The sequence below is a fragment of the Chelonoidis abingdonii genome, chromosome 9 (assembly GCF_003597395.2).
Source record: "Chelonoidis abingdonii isolate Lonesome George chromosome 9, CheloAbing_2.0, whole genome shotgun sequence".
In the NCBI taxonomy this organism is placed as follows: Eukaryota; Metazoa; Chordata; order Testudines; family Testudinidae; genus Chelonoidis; species Chelonoidis abingdonii.
Genome location: NC_133777.1, coordinates 60,541,303 through 60,563,237, shown reverse-complemented (window position 1 = coordinate 60,563,237; position 21,935 = coordinate 60,541,303). Strand labels below are relative to the sequence as shown.

General features: G+C 41.3%; 1 protein-coding gene across 1 annotated transcript in view; it reads right to left on the bottom strand.

Annotated features, from left to right (window-relative positions):
* The window catches only part of RFX7 (regulatory factor X7), a 108,278-nt gene that overhangs the window by 44,046 nt on the left and 42,297 nt on the right, over positions 1 to 21,935 (bottom strand). The window contains exon 2 of the mRNA XM_032777634.2: positions 9,802 to 9,835. Coding sequence (XP_032633525.1) covers positions 9,802 to 9,835 — 34 coding nt within the window. The remainder of the gene's footprint in view (positions 1 to 9,801; positions 9,836 to 21,935) is intronic.

Here is a 21,935-nt window from a genome sequence, read left to right as displayed (position 1 = left end):
TGGACGCACAACGCCGAATTACTGTGCCTAGTGTGGCCGCATGAAATCGAATTTATAATATCAGTTTTATAAAACCGATTTTAGCTAATTTGATATTATCCCGTAGTGTAGACGTGGCCTAAGAAAGTCCAGGCAGAGACAAAGAAAAGGGCCCTGGTAAAGAGACAGAAGATGGCTTCTATGTCAAGGTCTAGAATTTTTTCCTCTCATTTGTACAAGTGACTCCCCCACTATACAGAAGCACGAAAAATATGCCTGGCAAGCAAATTAAATGGGAGGCTCCACTATGTATCTGCACAGAGTGTCATCCACCCTGATCTGTTCCTGGGTGGAGCTGTGTCTTGCTCCTTCAGTTTCAGGCAGATCCAGAACAGCACTTGCCTAGGATCATGTTCTCTCTCTCTCTCTCTCTCTCTCCTCCTCTCTTTTTTTGTTCCAACAGCTACTGTAGGTTTGAGCAAAAGTCAATTGTGAGTTGTAAGGAGCCAAAAGATGAGAATTGCTGATACACGCAGGGCTGTAGTTCCTTTAAGGGTTTTTAATGAAATAAAGAGAAGCAAAGCTTGAGTGATTTCCTGTTGCCAGACCTGGAGGTGGAATCATAGCCCATTTTTTTTCTGGCTTTTTGGTGAGGATGGGTTGAAGGATTTGAGCACAGCAGCAGGCTTTTTAGGATGCTATATGCTTTGGGAGTATACTCAAAATTTAGCCTTAAGTTTTGAATATTTTTTTTTTTAAATAACTTAGTTCCAGGATCAGGTCATCTCAAATCTGGAAAAAGGAAATATGCTACCAGCAGGCCACCAGAGTGGCCCCGCTGATTTAAAAAAAAAATATTAAAAGAATGTAGTTCCCAAACTACAGCTGGTAAAAACAGTAATAAAACTTGCATATAATGGCAGATTTGCTTTAAAATTGTCAGACTTCATTAGAATACGTATTCATTCATGACTGATTGACTATAATTTGCTCTTCTACTCTCGTCATTCAATCTTGACCAAATTCAGACCGTGGCAGAGCAGATTCATCTGATTTATAATCCTGCTCCTTAGTAACTCAACCCTGACAGTGGCGGTGAGGGAGAAGGAAGGATTACTAATAAGGAAGAGTTCATCCAAACAGCAGTTACTATTTTAAAAGCGGATGTTTTTAAAAATAACTAACTGCAAGTAAACAAAACTGACATGCAGCGTCTCAGGATGGAAGTGTCACTTGTATAAACTACATTTCTGATGCTATGCATATCAACATGAGCCATGCAAAATTCAGGCAGGAACGAACTTGCCTTGTATTAAGTCGGTAAAACACAAAACTTACTATGACTTATAAGAAGAGCTTTGTGCTCGCATTGAAACATTGCTATTTTTGACTCTTCCTATCAGTTTTCACACCTTATATGCTTCAACAAAAGAAGTGTGAGGTTTCTAAAATGCCTCTGCAGCAAAGCTTGAAACACACCTGACATTACCAGTCTAGCTTCCCTTGTCTTAAAAGTCCTTTCTGGAGTAGTGAAAGATCATACAACCTTTCAACATGGTAAAATCATTCATTTTTGCTCAGAAGTAATACATCAAAGCTCTGAACAAACACTAACACTCAGATAGATAACTCTTGCAGAATACATCAAGGATACTAAAAATCAACAGCAAATTATATCTGTGAACTGCAAGATAATTCTGTGCCTACAGATTTTCCCCCCATCTACTTTTTCAGTGTCCTTTAACTCCTTTTGTAAAATTGTCTGACCAGAAAAGACTCACAATTGTGAAGTATAATACAGAAACAGCACGTCTGACCCACTTCAAGCTCTTAGAATATAGCTGAATGGCTAAAGAGAGGTTTTTAATTTAGCTCTTCATATAGTAAATCCTGCAAACAAACAGTTCCAGAATTTCTTGAGTTTTACCCTCTTCTCCAGTCCATGGAGATCATCCAGAAGCAGGTTCAGATTTCACCACATTTATACTACCAACCAGATCAGCATTTTAGCAGGCTTCAGGTGTACCTTCAGAGCCAAGATTTCATGACCATTATTAGAACACCTTGAGGTCAGTGAAGTTACTGCACAGACGAATTTCTCTGAACCTACTAAAACACCACAATGAAGTGGTTTTTACTAAAGCTATGTTTTCACTAAGAAAAAATTTAACACAAGCTAGCAGTTCAAGATAAAAGCTAGGCTCCCCCATAGCAATGCAGAGTTAAAGACTATGAGGGAGCCATACCTCGTCTTGATCTGCTAATTTGTGTAAAAACAACCAACTGCCCCTTCTTCACTAGGACTTACCATACCTTTTTCCTGCTGAAGAGAAAGCCTTCAGCTACACAAGATTTCCATTTTAAAAACAACTCTCCCTCCTCCCCCAACACAGAACCAAATTTGAATCTCCATCAGTACTGACCAAAACTGTTACCATCTGAAGCTGTCTGGTGGCCTCTGGTTAATTTACCTGTAGTCTCAGTCCAACAGCAGATGCCAATATTTGGAGGAGGGGATAGTCACTATCATAATACAGTAAAATACTGGACAGCTGAAAGTCCCTTTCTCCTCTACAGGACAATAGCTATGTAGAACAGGACTGAAGCACTTCAGTGGGAGGAGAGGGTTTGTACTGCTGCTACCCATGCTCAAACTCCTCTGTAGATTAGGGACTTCAGTGATCACTGCCATCAATCCAGCACCTCTCATTAGCACCTCCTTTTAAAAGATAAGGGGCAGGGCCAAGAACCTTCACCTTCTTGCTAAGTGATCAAACTGTGAGCCACATAATCAGGTTCAGGAGTTCACTTAGTATGTGGCAACATAAATATAAGAATCAATGTCACACTAAGGGAGCACCTACTTCTAGACATGTTTACTACAGTTTAAAAGATGTTGCAATAAATCTTTAATGGCTGTTTATCCCACAATTCTTGCTAATTATCCCTTCTGCTTTGCACAGCACAGAATGATTTTCTTATGATCTTCCAAAAACTGACACTCTGTCAGGATGCAAACAGTGCAGCAAGACACACACAGACACACAAAAGGCTAAATAACTATATGAAGCTATTACTGTTATCCTCTGTCCTCTTAAACTTAAATTGTTGCATCTTGTCTTAAATTACGTGGTCCTACCCCCAGCAGCTTAGTCTTCCTGCATGTTTGTACAGTGTCCCACACACTGGGGCTGTGTGTCTGGCTAGGATTAGGTGCTACCATAAAGTAGATGCTGAAAAATAGCAAATAATATGAGTCTCTACCAGGGCCAGCTCTAGGCACCAGCAAAACAAGCAGGTGCTTGGGGCAGCACATTTCCAGGGGGCGTCATTCTGGCTGTCCTTTTTTTTTTAAAAAAAAAACAACTCACTTCCTCTTCTCTCACAACCCTGCAGAAGCAGAACGACGGAGCAGCTGGGGTCCAGCATGGGAGCTGAGAGCCCACAGGACCCTCGGAGCTGTAGTTCCTTGCCTAACTCCCTGCCTATAGAGCCAGCCCTCGAGCAGGGAAAGAACTACATTTCCCAGCAATCCCTTGGCAGCTATCAACAGGAAAGGGAGGGGTAGAGAGTGAGGTAGCTGAGCCATACAGCGAGTCGAAAGGGTGGCACTGTGAATGGGGAACAAGTGTGCCCAAGGAGTAGAAGGCTTTGCACCAGATATCCCCTTCAGAAGACTTCCCCAGACTGCATTAGGGATACTGGTGTGACCTCACCTTGCAGCCTACAAAGAAGGAATTGGGTAGACTAAATGGACAGTGCCCTCTCTATCTGAAGCCTAGCAAGGGAGGTACGTGGATCCCATTAGAATTTAAAATGAAAAGTAAGGGAGGGGAGGCTCTGGCTAGAGGACTTTGGCAGATTTAGCTACAGTACCAGGCACGTAGGAGGATTTCCACTTCTGAGCCATGGAAACAGAAATTGACTTTTCCTTTCCAGATTTAGCTAATAATATTCAGAAAGGGAATCAAGCACCTGCCTTCCAGATTTGAACACCCTCAAAATTCAGGAGTGCTCAAGCTCAATTTGGGCAGCTGTTACTTCAATTCTCCCAAATCAAATATACTGACCTACTGTAACTTGCTGTAGAAAAAGTAGGATAAGAAATGAAGACGCAATAAATGCTTCCCAGTGGTTTTTAAGACTGGAATTGCTATTTTCAACAGCTATTGGCCTTTTTTTTTTTTTTTAAGGTTTATTTGTTTAAAATGAAGACAGTGATATTGCATTGGCAAATTCCCCATAGAAACAAAGAATGGAACAAAAAAATAACAAAGGCATCTCAACTTTTCCTCATTTATATAGGACAGTCTTATAATATGCATCCAGATATCCTCCAATCACACAAGCTGAAAATTGTTCCACTTTACTGCAGTTCTGTAACCATATGGGAACCAATCCTGTCTGTGTTCTGTAACCATATGGGAACCAATCCTGTCTGCAAAATTCCTGCTGAATGACCTGCCCTGGGAGCGAGTTATCAGTGACTCAGGGCTGGGACAACAGGAGGGTGCAGGTTGCAGGGGAGAGCCCAGGGCTGGGGTGGCAGGGGAGTGCAGGTGGGGGGAGGGCACTGGTAGGGGAGAAAGGAGAGAGCCCAGCACTAGGGCAGCAGGGGAGTGCGGCAGGGAGCCCAGGGCTGGGGTGGGGGGGGAGCCAAAATTTTTTTTGCTTGGGGCAGCAAAAAACCTAGAACCAGCCCTGGTCTCTACTTACAATGAAAATGTGTTTGCTAGAAACCTTAAAGCAAAACCTAATTGGACAAGATTAAATAGATATGAAGGTGGCAGAAGCATCTTCTCACAGCATACGTGACTAAGGAAAAAAGACTTCTTGTAAATTCAGTTACCTGAATCAAGGTAAACTGCTAAATGGTGGTTTTTCCTTCAAAGGGCTTGTTCTTATGTTCTCTGTTGCAGTCAGCAATTAAAGTGCTATGACAAAATGGCACTGCCCTTGAACACTCCTTGGTGTTATTAAAGAAACTGAAAAGATAAAGGATACGGATCTGCCTCATGGGACTATGCACTCAAATGGTGCCAAGAAGTCTGCAAGTCTCTTGAGGAAGCACAAACCATGAAAACTACATACATATAAGGCTGAACACTTAAGTGGACTGGAAAGACCTGCCCACAAGCTTGGTTTTAGGCTCTTTGGAAGTAGAGGGGGTGTAGGGGAGAAGAGATCTGACAGAATCTAGATCGCATGGAGTCAGTTGCTGATAATCATATAAATCTGTTCATACTAAGGCTCGGTCTACACTTTAAACTGATATTGGCATAGCTACGTCAGTGAGGGGTGTGGAAAAAACATAGCTATGGTGACACAGGCTCCTTAGTGCAGACACAGCTGAAATGTGAGATCAGTAAATACGGCAGACAGCCTTTGTCCCCGAGAAGGTAGAGATGAGAATGGGCTTGCAGAGAGAAGTTCCTAACACAAGCTCTCCCGTAAGGATTTTTAAAAGGCAACGATGTTCTAATTTCATTGGGCTTGGGAATTCTCAGACTCTCACACAACAGTTTACAGCTTTCAATAGCAAGAACAGATCTCCTAGCTGAGTTTCCATGTTGTGGTTGGTGTATTCACCACTTCTATTTCCTGTAACCTATTCTGATTCCAGCCTTCTGAACAATGCTATGCTGTATTTATAACTGACTGCACTACATTAACTATGTATCCTGTCTCAAAGGTACATTACCCAAGACAGAACCATTCCATTATGGATGAAGATCTGATCCCATTAGCAGGACAGACAGAGAAGCATTTGAAATGCAAGGTCAGAGCATAAGGAAACCCTTGTGATAGTCTAAATCAAGTTGTGGAGATTGTTCTTTAGCATTACAGGCTAAAGCTCTACCTAGGAAAATGGCTAAATTGTCCAGCTGACCAGAATAATTCAAAAGCCCATCCAACAAGTGAAGGGAAACATTTAGTGTACGTCCACACTGCAAAAAAAAAACACCACCACCACAAAAGCAAATTTTGGAGTCCGAGTCTACAGACTTGGGCCCTGAGATTTGCTGCTCAGCCTGTTATTCCCCCACCCTCCAAATGTTGACTACCCTTGGTGGTTGCTAGACAAGCCATGATCTGCACTTAAAAATCCTAAATCTAAGACTATTAGTATGAAACCTGTTTCCAGCGCTAACACCATTTTCTTGTAAATGCACAGAGAGCAAATGATTTACTCCTATATTTTTCTTCTGTTGCTGCTTAAGCAGTTCTGCCCTATCTTGCACTGTGAAAAGAGTTAATTATATTTGCTTCTACCTGCTGCAACTTGCCTTTCTGCCACTGACCTCCCCTATCAGGGTCCTGTGCTCAAGGATGAACTTCAACCTACTTTAGAGGCAATACGGGAGCAATTGCCATTGGTGGCATTAACGAAGAAGGAGGCAGGAGGCCACTTTCATCCTCAGGCTGAATATCAAATGCACCCAAGAATTCCTTTAAGTGTAGGCAAGACTGGATCAGAAGCTGGTCCTTGAAAGGACATGGATACAAAAATACAGCTTAGTTTAAAGAAATATCATTTAGCTACCATAAATTAGGGTAACTTTATTCTCAGAAAAAACACTTTGGAAATCCAAGTTATTCTTTGACAACTCACCTTTAAAATGTTCCTAGCTTGCTCAGCCATATGGCTACACAGATACCACATGAAGGTAGCTATAGGGCAGCTTGAGCCATAACTTTATTAAATACTCATTTCTGGGTGAAATTCCATGACCTCTTATGCAGGGGGTCAGACTAAATGATCGTAACGCTCTTTTTTATCCCTCAAATCTATAAAAATGAATGCTTCCTGGCTTAAACATAGGTGCAAGATCACAGTATTAAGGAAGTAGGATTTATACTGATTTAGAGCATAAACTGTTTCTGATTTAGGGTATGTCTATACAGCAATAAAAGACACAAGGCACAGCCATGGCAAGCCCAGATCAGGTGACTCAGGCACATTTGGGGTCGAGTGGTACCCTAAAAATTGCAGAGTAGACATTCAGGCTCGGGTGGAACCCAGGCTCCTACCCAAGCATCTACATTGCTAATTTTACCACCCACACCATCCTGAGCCCTGCCAGCCCGAGTCAATTGACCCTGGCTCTGAGACTTGATGCCATGGGTTTTTTTATTGCTGTGTACACATACCCCTTGAGCCCTAAAGGCTTGGCATCTGTCTTCCTAAGATGGCTCTCCCTGTGAACTACTACTTCAACTGCAGTCAGTGCAGGCATTCTAAGCAGAGCTCCTTGCGTATGTAAGGGAGGGAGCTGATCAGAGGACATACTTTGAAGACTCTAACTTCAGAAATACACCCTTCTGCCCAAAGCAGTCAAGGCCTATAAAGCATACGGAAAAGCTGGTCTCTGGGCGAATGTTTGGGATCTTGACAATGGTGTGGAATTGTTTACAGAAGGGTATGGATTCGTTTTTTCAGGAGTGACACAGGATGGAGAAGGTCATATTTATGTATGGGCTATATCTGTCGAGAGAAGCCACTAGCTTGCTATCAGGATGGATAAAAGTCGATGTATTTTCATTAAATTTTTTCATTTAAATTAAATACAGGTTTATTTATTAAAACTAACCCTATTTAAAATACATTTGAAACCGATAACCTATGTTAAGGCATAAAATTATTGTATCAGAATAATTTAAAGTAAATACACAAAATATTAAGTAGTACATATTTGCTGCCAAGTTTTAAAGAAAGCTAAACCCTGAACTGGTGGATGTCATTGACTATGAACCTGGAATCAGAGTCTGTTCAAGTGCTAAACCCGCTTTTGACAGCAGTAGCCTCCTTCTGCAGGTGCAGAGATTATTTTCTTCATTTCAGTTTATTCAGCCAGCTCAAAGTTAAAAACCATTTAGAAGTTGAAAAAGCAGGAAAATGTTTTCCTCTTCCAAAACTAAGGGCTTGTCTACACTGGCAATTTACAGCACTGCAACTTTCTTGCTCGCTGGTGTGAAAAAACACCCCCCAGAGTGCAGCAAGTTTCAGTGCTGTAAAGCGCCAGTGTAGACAGTGCACTAGCGCTGCTAGCTACACCCCTTGTGGAGGCTGTTATTTTAGAGTGCTGGGAGAGCTCCCTCTCAGCGCTGCGCCACGACCACACAAGGCACATTAAAGCGCTGCCGCGGCAGCACTTTAGCATTGCTAGTGTAGACTAGTCCTAAGTGTGAGAGTTTGAGAATTTCTAGTTCTAAAATCATGAAGGACACAGTAGCCAGAAATAATTGATTCAATTCATTAACTACAATTCACTACATTATTAAACTACTGTTAGTTTCAAATGCAAAACTTGTTTTGGTAAATTTTTCTTACATTTCCAGCAAATTAAGGTAGGTTTATATAATTAAAAATATTAATTACATTAATTAAAAACATTTTAATTGCATTTCAATTTCCATCCAAATAGAACTTTACACAAATCACAAGTAAAAAATGTATCATCTAGTAAATAAGAAATGCATCATTCACCATTTTCTAACATAATAAAAAAATGTTAACATTAAGCATCTGATAAATGTAAATTAAGCTATACAATTGCTTTAGCAAATATGTATAAAATACATAGTGTATACTCCTAGTTACCAAAAAGAAACACCAATTTAACGCAAAGACTATATTTAGTTGGAAAACAACACATTTTCACTATTACTAACCAAGTATCAACCCTTTTTTTAGGAAAATAACGAAACAGTATAATGGCAATACGCAATTAAAAGTGATGATTTAAAACAACGTTTCCAGTATGCTGATTTAAATCATTAGTAAAATGAGTGATTTAAACTGCTTTGATTTAAATCAATCCACCCTGCTTGCTATGGCAATTTTTGGATTAGTTTGACTCTTTTACCTTTTAGGGCTCAAGGAACTTGGAACAGGCAATCTTTGTCTATCCTGAAGCTTAAACATGTACAAGAATCTTATAAAATCATAATGTATATTGTGATAGCACTTAGGAGTCCCAGTCCCTATTGTGCTAAGCACTATACAGATACACAACCAAAATATGGTATCTGCCCCAAAGACCTTGCAAAAGATGACATACTGAAATTAATCAAGCCATTGTAATAAATCAAATGTAACGGTACAATCCCTGCTGGTAAAGGGGCCTGATCCTGTGAAGTACATAGTACCTTATGAGGCTAATTGGAGTGGAAGACTCAGCTCCTAGCAGGATCAGGCCTAAAGACAGCAAATGTCCCTGTAAAACACTGAATGCACCCGGAGAAAAAAATCAGTAGCTCCTGTGAAAGCAACAGTGCAAAATATCCCTTATTGCCATGGCAAGATGCAGTAGTTTTCAACCTGAGGTGCACAGACCCCTGGCGGTCCACAGACCCCTGGCGGTCCACATACTATGTCTAAGATTTCCAAAAGGGTCCGCTAAGATTTCCAAAGAGGTCCACACCTCCATTTGAAATTTTTTAGTGGGCCGCAAATGAAAAAAGTTTGAAAACCACTGATCTAGCCTGACTGACTAGCCCTACAGATGAAATTATTGGATGGTATGGGCATCACCCAGTGATATTACTAGCCAGGGCATCATCAATCTGTACCAATCTTGAAGCTGACTCCTGTGAAGTAGGCATGTGTCCACTGAAAACTGAACTGAGATCACTCAATTCACTTCTCATAGGCCACTGAACAGCTGACAGATGGCAACTACCTTATGTCACTACCCCAGGTTAATATTTCCAGTGGTGCATAGTGATGAAGGGCTCCATAATCACTGCTATTCCCATCAGCCATCCATAGTGGTCTTAGAACACTTTTTAATATTTGGAAAATCTTAAAGTTCTACTTACCAAAATGCAATCCACCTTAGATTGTACAGTTTTGCTAGGGGAGAAAAGAAGAGAGAAGTCTCAGGTTAATCTGTACAGCAATGAAATAAAATGTTACATAGTAGAATTTCCAACTGCTGTTATGCTGAGAAGCTACAAACTTAATTCCTGGCTATTTATGCAAGAATACTCATCCTGTAACTTTCTAGAAGAAACTTTTTCCAGAAATAGTTTTTATTTAAAACATATGGTTTTTTCCTGACAAGGGTTATAAGTTTAATGCAATCTCATGCTGCAACTGGGAAACTCTATTCTGAGTTACTGAGTGGCTACCACTTCCACAAAGTGGCATTGACAGATGCTCATTATTTCTTGGGACTGGGCTCTGGGATGGTATTGTTTTTGCAACTGTTAACTGCTTCAGATTCTTTTGATTTGTCTGCCTATAAAAATAATTTAATTAAATCTTATTTGACATATGAATTTCTGGCTGTCTTGAACAGCTTCTACAGTCAACCACAGCTGTTTTTTTACTGACAACTTAGTGTTTCTAATAAATAACCTAATCAATTTAATAGTACTACCTTTCAGCTGGTTACAGGAGGATGAGGATGAGTGTACTGCGTACAGATGTGGTCTCCTCATCACTAAAAAGATATACTGGCACTAGAAAAGGTTCAGAGAAGGGCAACTAAAATGATTAGGGGTTTGGAATGGGTCCCCATATGAGGAGAGATTAAAGAGACCAGTACTTTTCAGCTTGGAAAAGAGGAAACTAAAAGGAGATATGATAGAAGTGTATAAAATCATGAGTGATGTAGGGTAGGTGGCAGTGATGGTGTGATTTGCACCATAGTGCCATTCTTTCATTTTTTTTAGAACACTGTTTCACATTTTTCTGAATTAAAATAACATTTTTATTTATTTATTTATTTTTGGTAATTAGGCATAAGTAAGGCTACTTTTAGTCATAGGTATTTTTAGTAAAAGTCATGGACAGGGTCATGGGCAGTAAACAAAAATTCACAGCCCGTGACCTATTCATGACTTTCATTATACACCCCTAACTAAACTTGGGCCAGGGGGCTGCAGGTGCTTGGGATGGGGGTGGTCTAGGGGCACTGCAGGTGTTGGCGGGGGACCCCTGCTGGTGCTGGAGGGGGAGAGTTAGCAGGACTAGCAGGCTCCCTACCTGGCTCTGACCTGCATGTTTCTGCAGCTCCTAGCAGGAGGGGTGGCCAGGTGGTTACTCCTGCCACAAGTGCCAGCTCCACAGCTCCCATTGGTTGAGAATGGCAGCGGGTGCGGACGCCACATGGCACTCCCTGGCCCTCCGCCCAGGTAAGCGCTGCCTCGCACCCCAACCCCTTGCCCCAGCCCTGAGCCTCCTCCAACATACCCAAACTGCTGCTGCTGCTGGCCCAGGGGCTGCCCGAGCCAGCACTGGCCACTGCAGAAGTCACAGTGGTCACGGAAAGTCATGGAATCAGTGACTTCCGTGACAGACATGCAGCCTTAGGCATAAGTGTCTATCTAGGCCTAAGCCTACTGGAGAACATAAAGTCTACAAATTTACATCGGCGCAGCTGCACTGCTGTAGCACATCTGGTGAAGACACTCTAAGCTGACGGGAAATCTCTCTCCCATTGGCTTAATAACTCCATCCCTGTGAGAGGTAGTAGCTACGTTGGCGGGAGAAGCTCTCCCACCAACATAGCGCTGTTTACATGGGGGTTAAATTTGGTGGATTTTTCACACCACTGAGCGATGTCATGATACCAAAGTATGTATGTAATATAGACCAAGCCTTACACTTAGTTACTGAATTAGTCTTTTAAGATATTTGACCATTTTTGACAATATCTGATGAATATTTGACCTGTCAATTGACCAGTTATTTCTAGAAAGATCAAATGCCCACCCTAAGAAAATATGCCCTCAAAAATGCACTGTGGGGAATCTAGTCTACTTTATCTCCTAAGTGGCTCTAACACTTCCAAATTCAGTGATGTACTTCATGCACTTAGTCTGACTCTACAGCCTATGGAAGTTAGTGGGATATTTAGCATTGGCATCAATGAAAGCAGCAACAGGCCTCTAAGATACAACACTAGATACTTAATTACTGGAAAACTAATAAACAAGTACTAAACTAAAAGTTTCAAAATTCAGGGGACAACTCTGCTCCAACTGGAGGGCATAAATTAGATCCTAACTCCAAAAATCATTAGCTCGGCTTGGCAGGAACAAGACCTAATGTGATCAGACTTATTTTCCTCACATGCAGGTGCCAGGGCAGCAAAGAATGGCTAGAGAAGGCAATCACTAGAGATAATTTAAGTCAGCAGCAAGAAATAATCAAACCTAAAATAGAAAATGGCTCTGTGATGGTGTAGCAGGGTGGTCACTCCGCTCAGGTCCAGAGGGATTAAAAACAGCCCTGGGAGGCAGCTGTGACTGGAGAGAGCAGCTTTTAGTCTGAGCTGATTGGGGGAAGTGGCTGCAGATGAGGCCACACCCCAAACAAACTCAGCTGGCCCTATAAAGGCAGAGAAGCCAGGGGCAGACAGGGAGTCACCCTCTGCTTGTTGAAGGAGAAGGGCCTGGCTGTTTAGAAGCTGGGAAAGGTACCTAGAGTGGAGCATGGCTGGGGAAAGGCTAGAGGAGCTGAGGATCAGCGAGCAGTGATCAATCTGTCAGGGATCGATGTATCGCATTTCGTCTAGACACAATACATTGATCCCTGAATGCGCTCCCCGTCGAATCCGGAACTCCACTAGGGTGAGAGGTAGAAGCAGAGTTGATGGGGGAGTGGCGGCCGTCGATCCCACGCCACGAGGACGTGAAGTAATTCAATCTAAGTCGATCTAAGATACGTCAACTTCAGCTACGCTATTCTCGTAGTTGAAGTTGCGCATCTTATATCGATCCTCCCCCAGTGTAGACTAGGCCTAAAAGCAACATCTGGAGGTCAAAAAAACCCTCAGTGAAGTTAAAATGAACTAATCTACTTAATAGGGGAAGTAAAATTCAGATGACTGCTTGAACTAAGCTGTCTTAAAATTAATTAAAAGTTAACTAGCCTCATATCTGAAAGCTACAGTCTGTTTTGTGATTGACAAACCGATTCTTCTAACAACTGCATTGGGGTTTACAACTTTAAAAAGTTTCAGTTTGGTATAAAACTCACAGTTATAAAACTATGAAAATCAAAATGTACAAAAATGCCGAGAGGGATACCACCATAATCAATAATACAACTTCCCACAGTAGATACCGTTATGTAGATTGCTTACATGAAATCAAAGATACAGAAATTATGTTCACAAACAGATATTAAAGAGGACAGTATACTATCCTCTGTATGAAGAAAATCCCATTTAAATTAGAACTTTGTGCAAAAACAAAAACTCAAGGCTATAATGTGGTCCAAATCGGCTATTAGAAGCCTAAAGCAGTGTCAATAACCATCAATTTAAATACTTGTCAAAAACAAGAGTCTACCTGCTATACTATGAAGCTTAGAAAAACTTAATTATGTTAAAGTAGCATGGAACGTGAGGCTACCGGCGTCACTCCAGCAGCCTAAAGAAGACTGTGTAAGTGTAAGAAGTGTAAGAAGCTGCTTTTTGGAATAACTCCATTGAGAATGAAGTAGGCTTCTAGTTCTGTATTTTATCCAGAGATAAATGTGTGTGGGGTTTGTTGTTTGTTTTTTATCATTTTTAACCGTAATAGCGCTGTAGTTCAGGCTGAGAGCCATTTTATTGTAAACCCTTCCAGTCAGTCATAACTGTCTCAATTATTTAACTTTGGAGTTAAAATGTCTCAGGACTAAGGAAAAGTTTTCAGAAAAGACTAAGCAGCCCAATTTTTCAGAAATGACAAGCCATTGGGAGTATAAATCATGCTGATCTTCAATTAGACAAACTCCTAACTCATTCTTGAAAATGAGCCTGCATTTCTAAAAAGCTTTGCCCCTTGTCGCTACCCAAAGTGTTTTTAATGAAGAAGGTGAATGCATAGTTCTTCCAGCGACCTGTTTGTGCTTCTGACTCAAATATGACTGAATTTTAATGGATTTGGCATGAACATAATAAAAAATGTGATCTTTGCTAAGTTTGCAGAGGAGTGTGTAAGGAAACAGTTAAAATATTTTTACAAAGTTTTATAGGGTCAGATTCTGCCTCCCTGGCTCATGTAAAATGGTTACTACTCACTGACCAAGATACTGTCATTTTACTACACTGAGTCAGGTGGGACTACTGAGAAGCAGTAGCAGAATCTGGGACATAATGAGCAATACGTTTCCTTAATACACTGAGTACGCTGCAAACAGCTGAGCCCACCTAGCCACAAGGGATTTGTGAGGACTTCAAGACTGAGGAAGAAAAGAAGGGGAAAGTGTCTGGGAAATGGCATTCTCTCCAACTTTACTGGCTAATGCCTAGTATCTTTGTAAACCTTCTCAAAACTTGTGCAATCACTGACACTAACCCCTACCAACTCAAACAGCAAAGCAGGTCATAAAAATGTTATAGCTAATGGTGTTACAAATTCAAACTGCAGATATACACAAGCACACAGGGATCAATAAATACTGAAACATTGGTCTTTGCAACAGAGAATTTCAACTGCTTAATCTTAAATGACTCTGTAGACCTACACACTGACTTGGACTATCTCAGGTTGGTACTGGATACTGCAGCACAGAAAGAGAGGACTCATTCATTCCCCCAAACAGCATCTGTACATGGGATAGGGCCAGAGGATGGATATCTACCTCACACAAACCCAAAGGAGATGCTCCATGGGTTCCCCATGACTTCCTCCTGTGAGAGAGGGAGACTTCCCCTCCCAAGCAACTTACAGTTCTGTGATAGTCGTGTGTTAATGAATGAGCTGCGTTTAATTTGCTTTCTTGCCCGATAGAAATGCTCTACAAAGTTGCATGGGAGACCTGCACTAGACTCTTAATCCTGTTTCACTCCTTGAGGCCTCTGTATAGATATGAACAACAGAAATCCACTAACTTGCAGCCTATGGTCTTATCAGAGCTCTGAAGTTAAACAATATTGAGTGAGATGCAAGACACAGGTATCCTTTCCTGCAGTACTGGTCGGATTCCTTCTCTCACTGTCAAGTTCTTTGTAAAACTAAATCTTACACAAGTCAGCCAACAGTTAAGATTCCCACAGACTAAGCCTGTTCATAAATTGTACTCTAAAAAACTCCTAATAAAAGGTTCCTGCACAAAAGAGCTGACAAAGTAAGGGCTTGATCCCACAAGGTTTACTCCCATGCCTAATCACCACTGAATTCAACGTATTTGCTCACAAGTAAAGACATGAACAGGGTTTTTCAGGACTGGGCACTAAGTCTTAAGTGACATACGGGTCCACAGTTGTGGTGTAAGAAATCTTAACAGATTGCCTCTATTAAGCCTTAGAAAGCCAAATGGGTCACTTTTCATTAGACTCTGGGATGCAGGGGCAATGGTGGTATAGTCTATTAAAGGAATTAGACATCCTGTTATTTAGTCCACTTCTGCAAGTGTTTGCACAAGCACAGAGCACATTTCTGAAACCAGGTTGTGGGTATAGCCATACTCTGCATGCATACAACTCCCACACACTCACTATGTCTGATTAATATGGCCCCGAACTACGAACATCTCATCTCTGCTATCTGCTAGTCCCAGGCTCCATCCTATCATGAAGACAGGACACAGCTCCTGATCAGACAGCATGGAGTCACTGGCACTGATTTCCAGCATACCTGTATTTGGCTACATTATACTGCATATACCAATATGCAATAAGAAAAGATGCAAGCTACAATACATACCTTTTGCAATAATAACTTGTGTGCCTAGCATTGTATAGTGGATATACCAGAGACCCTACCTTGTGCAAGTCAGCCATCCTTAATGAATAAAGTTTATAAGTACAATTAATGGGCCTCCAGAGTTCACCCAAGTTAAGCCATCCTACCTAATGAAATAGTAGAATTACTCAACAGCACACACAGTAAAATCTTTCCCCGAAGTCTCAGACTGATGGTCTCAAACACACTTTCTATTCTATATACTGGCTATCCATTATTTAATGCCTGAAGGATTCACTTCACAGAACTATATAGAACAGCTTTCCCTGAATCCCTTTACCCATCTTTTACATTGCTAAAAGTCGTCAACAAAGCAATCTAGGCTGTCCTAAATTTACATGCTTCTTATTATGGGATGGATACAGAGGTTTGGACTTCCCCCTTTGAATTTACTAAAATTTTAAGGGAAAAATCTAACTTCAAAGAAAAGGATAGAAAAAGTTGAAGAGGTAAGTAGCCTGCTGTTAGGATAAGGATACCTTTTCTAGGGAGTCAGACACTGCACAGGCGTATGTAAGAAGACATGGTTCTGAGTATCATGAATGAATAACTAGTCAGAGCCTTATTATCATCTTAAACACTAACCTTTAGAGGCATATGTTTTTTTTAATGCCAGCATGAAAGGTTTGGCAAAATCAAATATGTAAGATTCTAGCACATACATATGTTAATTAGGCTAGTCACCTAAGAGATAAGAATTTGAGCCTCATCTAACTTCCTTTGGGGGGGGAAAAACCTCACGGCCAGATTTTGAACTCTCCTGAGAGATGCAGTCTAGAGGAACGCAAGGCAAAGGTACAGCTGCACCTTCTTCTACCTCCAACACATGCCCAGCTTCCTATGCCACATGGCCTTTTAAGAATCATTCAGCTATGAAAGAACTCTTCACCTCCTACTGTATCAGGCATTTGTTCCCCTCATGTGATCTCCAAGAGTCACTGTCAAATTATTTAACAGTAATGTTTGGGAAGTCTTAAAAGTCGGTTTTTTGGGAAGAAGGATGCTAAATGAACACCATCTATAGCCTTTGAACCAATGAGGCTTGTTGTCCAGTAGCCACAGGGACCATTTTAGTGTGGACACACACTGTCCTCCCCCTTTGATCTTGAGCTTTGTTTTCTGTTTGGCTTCCCTGTTTCCTTACCTCTCGCTAACTCTTGCCAGTGTTTTCAAACAGAATGGTATACCCATGGAAATTTACCAGATTGATAGAAGCAAACATCAACAATGTTTATCGTTTATAACGAATGTCATGTTGAAAGCTATACTGAGAAATAGGGACATTTTTATGTGCCATATCTTTAATCTGAGCACACATTGAAACATGTCCCTTTGGAATAGGCCTAGTGGTCTTCTCTAGAACTCTAACTAGGTTTAACAGCAATCGTTAAACCATTAAAGACATCCCTATTTGTCTTCATCCTGCATGCTCATTCTGCAAACACCTGTAATAGGGGTGTAATGCTTACTACCATAAGTTGTTCTATTAAAGGCAATGGGACTACTCACACTAGGTAAGCAAAAATTCTGAAGCCACTGCCTATATATGTTGATACCCAACTAACAGATGTTCACACAGGGCATCTTGCATTCTCTGGCACAGCTTACACTACTAGTGGTAGTAATATTCAACTGGCTGTAAATTTAAAAAAAATCACTTTTTGCTAGTCATTGTTCCAAAAGTTTGCCACGTATATCTGAAATATTATGTACTGCCCAGCTACTGATCAAGACAATTATAATCAGCCTGTGGCAATATTAGTTGTTGCACATGGAAACTACTAGACAATGGAATTCCACACCTCATTCCGGCCAATTCAGAACAGATGAGTTAGTCTCCACCCCCAAATTGGTACTTGTGCAAAATATGAATGATCCAATAACCAAGCCTTTTGGTGCCACCTAGAGGCTCTCCCCCTGGCTGCAGCTTTCTTTCCCCAGTGGATACTTCTACAACCTAACTTACTAATGGATATTATAAACTTTACTAATGTGAAACTTTGCCACCTGAATTTCAGAAGTGTTGAGCATCTGCAACCCCTACTGATTTCAAGTACAGCATGGGAGTCGGTGCTCAACACTACAACAAGTCAGTCTATTCAAAGAACTTTAAGAAAAAAATCAAACTATGTAGATCTCAGGTACAGTGGCTGAAAATATGTTGTGCTAATTCAATTCCCAACTGATTCATTCCCTGCTGGGGCACAGAGATGCAGAAATCAACTTAAATCAGTGAAACTTCTACTTTTGCATCCTAAATTCACCAACTTGAAACTAATGGGGTCTGACTATTGATCAAACTTTGGCTATTACCAGCAGCTAAGAGAATAAAAGGGCACAAAGGGGGGGGGGGGTTTACTTCATTACTATGAGCTGTGAGAGTAGGAGGGGGAGATGTTACTTCAGCACTGCAGGTTCTAAAACCCTGCAAAGAGACAAGTGCCTCAAGAGACAGTGACTAAATGGGAGGAGTGTGAACCCTCATGGCCTTGCTGACTGTGGCCACAAGCATCCAACATTGCAGGAACTTTCTGCGCTTCGTGGTTCAGAAAACTAAGTCACTGAAGGGCACAGTGGAGGAGGAGAATAAGGACACTATTTCCCTCTGTCAATGCAGCTATGCTAAAAACTTGTATCCACTTTTTAGCAACAGCACAGCTGCATCAGTGCAAGCAGTGATGCAAACAGTAGCATAAGTGGGTGTCTTTACCACAGAGTCACAAAAAGCAGAAATGTTCATGATAGTGGTAAAAACACTCATGCTTATCTACACGGCTGCTTGACAAACTGATACTAGCTTTCAGAGTAAGGGAAGCTTACATTTTATATATATGAATGGAAGCCAGCAGAGCGTCTCAGTAGGCAGTCTTAGCCCAAGTGAGTGTGGCTCAGTCGATGCGCCATCAGACTGGGACTACAGATGCCTGGGTTCTATCTCTGGCTCTTCCTGTGTGGTGTTAGACAAAAAATCACTTTGCTTTTCTGGTCATCTGTTTACCTCTCCACTATTTGTCTTGTCTATTTAAGGCCCATCTACATAAGGAAACTGACTGATCTAACTGTAGTGGTGGAGTATATCAACGGTGAGGTAGACTGCGAAGAAATAAGAAGTGATGCAATGGATAAGACAGAGTCTGTCTGGGCAAAAATCACACTGGGAAAGAAAGCTACTAAAGCCTGTCCTGGTATTGTACCTGAGGTGTGCTATAGACCACTGGGATCTGATTTGGATATGAACAGAGATCTCTTCAATGTTTTTAATGAAGTAAATACTAATGGGAATTGTGTGATCACAGGAGACTTTAACTTCCCAGATATAGACTGGAGGACAAGTGCCAGTAATAACAATAGGGCTCAGATTTTCCTGGATGTGATAGCTGATGGATTCCTTCACCACTTGCTGAACCAAGAGGGGATGCCATTTTAGATTTGGTTTTGGTGAGTAGTGAGGACCTCATAGAAGAAATGGTTGTAGGGGACAACCTTCATTCGAGCGATCATGACCTAATTCAGTGCGAACTAAATGGAAGGATAAACAAAAATAGATCTGTAACTAGGGTTTTTTATTTCAAAAGGGCTAACTTTAAAGAATTAAGGAAATTAGTTAGGGAAGTGGATTGGACTGAAGAACTTGCCGATCTAAAGGTAGGGGAGGCCTGAAATTACTTCAAGTCAAAGTTGCAGAAACTTTCAGAAGCCTGCATCCTAAGAAAGGAGAAAAAATTCATAGTCAGGAATTGTAGTCCAAGCTGGATGAACAAGCATCTCAGAGAGGTGATTAAGAAAAAGCTGAAAGCCTACAAGGAGTGAAAGATGGGAGTGATCAGTAAGGTCAGAAAGCTACCTTACTGAGGTCAGAACATGTAGGGATAAAGTGAGAAAGGCCAAAAGCCATGTAGAGTTAGGCCTTGAAAAGGGAATTAAAACCAATAGTAAAAGGTTCTATAGTCATATAAATAAGAAAACAAAGAAAGAAGAAGTGGGACTGCTAAACACTGAAAATGGAGTGGAGGTTAAGGATAATCTAGGCACAGCCCAATATCTAAACAAATACTTTGCCTCAGTCTTTAATGAGGCTAATGAGGAGCTTAGGGATAATGGTAGGATGACAAATGGGAATGAGGATATGAAGGCAGATATTACCACATCCAAGGTAGAAGCCAAACTCGAACAGCTTAATGAGACTAAATTGGGGGCCCCAGATAATCTTCATCCAAGAATATTAAAGGAACTGGCACATGAAGCTACAAGCCCATCAGCAAGAATTTTTAATGAATCTGTAAACTTAGGGGTTGTACCGTATGACTGGAGAATTGCTAACATAGTTCCTATTTTTAAGACAGGAAAAAAGGGTGATCTGGGTAACTACAGGCCTGTTAGTTTGATATCTGTAGTATACAAGGTCTTAAAAATTTTTGAAGGAGAAAGTAGTTAAGGACATCGAAGTCAATGGTAATTGGGACAAAATACAACATGGTTTTACAAAAGGTCGATCATGCCAAACCAACTTGATCTCCTTCTTTGAGAAGGTAACAGATTTCTTAGACAAAGGAAACGCAATGGATCTAATTTACCTCGATTTCAGTTAAGGAATTTGATATGGTTCCACATGGGGAATTATTAGCTAAATTGGAAAAGATGGGGATCAATAAGAAAACTGAAAGGTGGATAAGGAACTGGTTAAAGGGGAGACTACAACGGGTCGTACTGAAAGGTGAACTGTCAGGCTGGAAGGAGGTTACTAGTGGAGTCCCTCAAGGATCGGTTTTGGGACCTATCTTATTTAACCTTTTTATTACTGACCTTGGCACAAAGAGCGGGAATGTGCTAATAAAGTTTGCGGATGACACAAAGCTGGGGGGTATTGCTAACACGGAGAAGGACCGGGATACTATACAGGAAGATCTGGACCACCTTGTAAACTGGAGTAATAGTAATAGGATGAAATATAATAGTGAAAAGTGCAAGGTCATGCACTTAGGGATTAATAATAAGAATTTTAGATATACATTGGGGACGCATCAGTTGGAAGCAACAGAGGAGGAGAAGGACCTTGGGGTATTGGTTGATAGCAGGATGTCTATGAGCCGCCAATGCGATATGGCCGTTAAAAAAGCAAATGCGGTTTTAGGATGCATCAGGCGAGGTATTTCCAGCAAGGATAAGGAGGTGTTAGTACCGTTATATAAGGCGCTGGTGAGACCCCACCTGGAATATTGTGTGCAGTTCTGGTGTCCCATGTTTAAGAAGGATGAATTCAAACTGGAACAGGTTCAGAGACGGGCTACTAGGATGATCCGAGGAATGGAAAACCTGCCTTATGAAAGGAGACTCAAAGAGCTTGGCTTGTTTAGCCTGGCCAAAAGAAGGCTCCGGGGGGATATGCTTGCTCTATATAAATATATCAGGGGGATTAACGTTAGGGAAGGAGAGGAATTATTTAAGCTTAGTACTAATGTAGGCACAAGGACAAATGGGTACAAACTGGATATTAGGAAGTTTAGACTTGAAATTAGACGAAGGTTTCTAACCATTAGGGGAGTGAAGTTCTGGAACAGCCTTCCGAGGGAAGTAGTGGGGGCAAAAGACTTATCTGGCTTTAAGACTAAGCTTGATAAGTATATGGAGGGGATGATATGATGGGATAGTTTAATTTGGGCAATTGATCTTGGATTATCAGCAGATAAGTCTGCTCAATGGTCTGTGAGGGGATGTTGGATGGGATGGGATCTGAGTTACTGCAGAGAATTCTTTCCTGGGTGCTGGCTGGTGAGTCTTGCCCACATGCTCAGGGTTTAGCTGATCGCCATATTTGGGGTCGGGAGGGAATTTTCCTCCAGGGTGGATTGGCAGGGGCCCTGGAGGTTTTTCGCCTTCCTCTGCAGCGTGGGGCATGGGTCGCTTGCTGGTGGATTCTCTGCAGCTTGAGGTCTTCAAACCACAATTTGAGGACTTCAATAACTCAGACATGGGTTAGGGGTTTGTTATAGAAATGGATGGGTGAGATTCTGTGGCCTGCATTGTGAAGGAGATCAGATTAGATGATCATAACGGTCCCTTCTGACCTTAAAGTCTATGAGTCTATGAGGACTTCAGTAGCTCAGACTTAGGTTAGGGGTTTGATACAGGAGTTGGTGGGTGAGATTCTGTGGCCTGTGTTGTGCAGGAGTTCAGATTAGACTATCATGATGGTCCCTTCTGAAAGTCTATGATAATAGTATAGTTACACTGCTATATCTATGCCAGTACACCCTCTATGTGGATACACT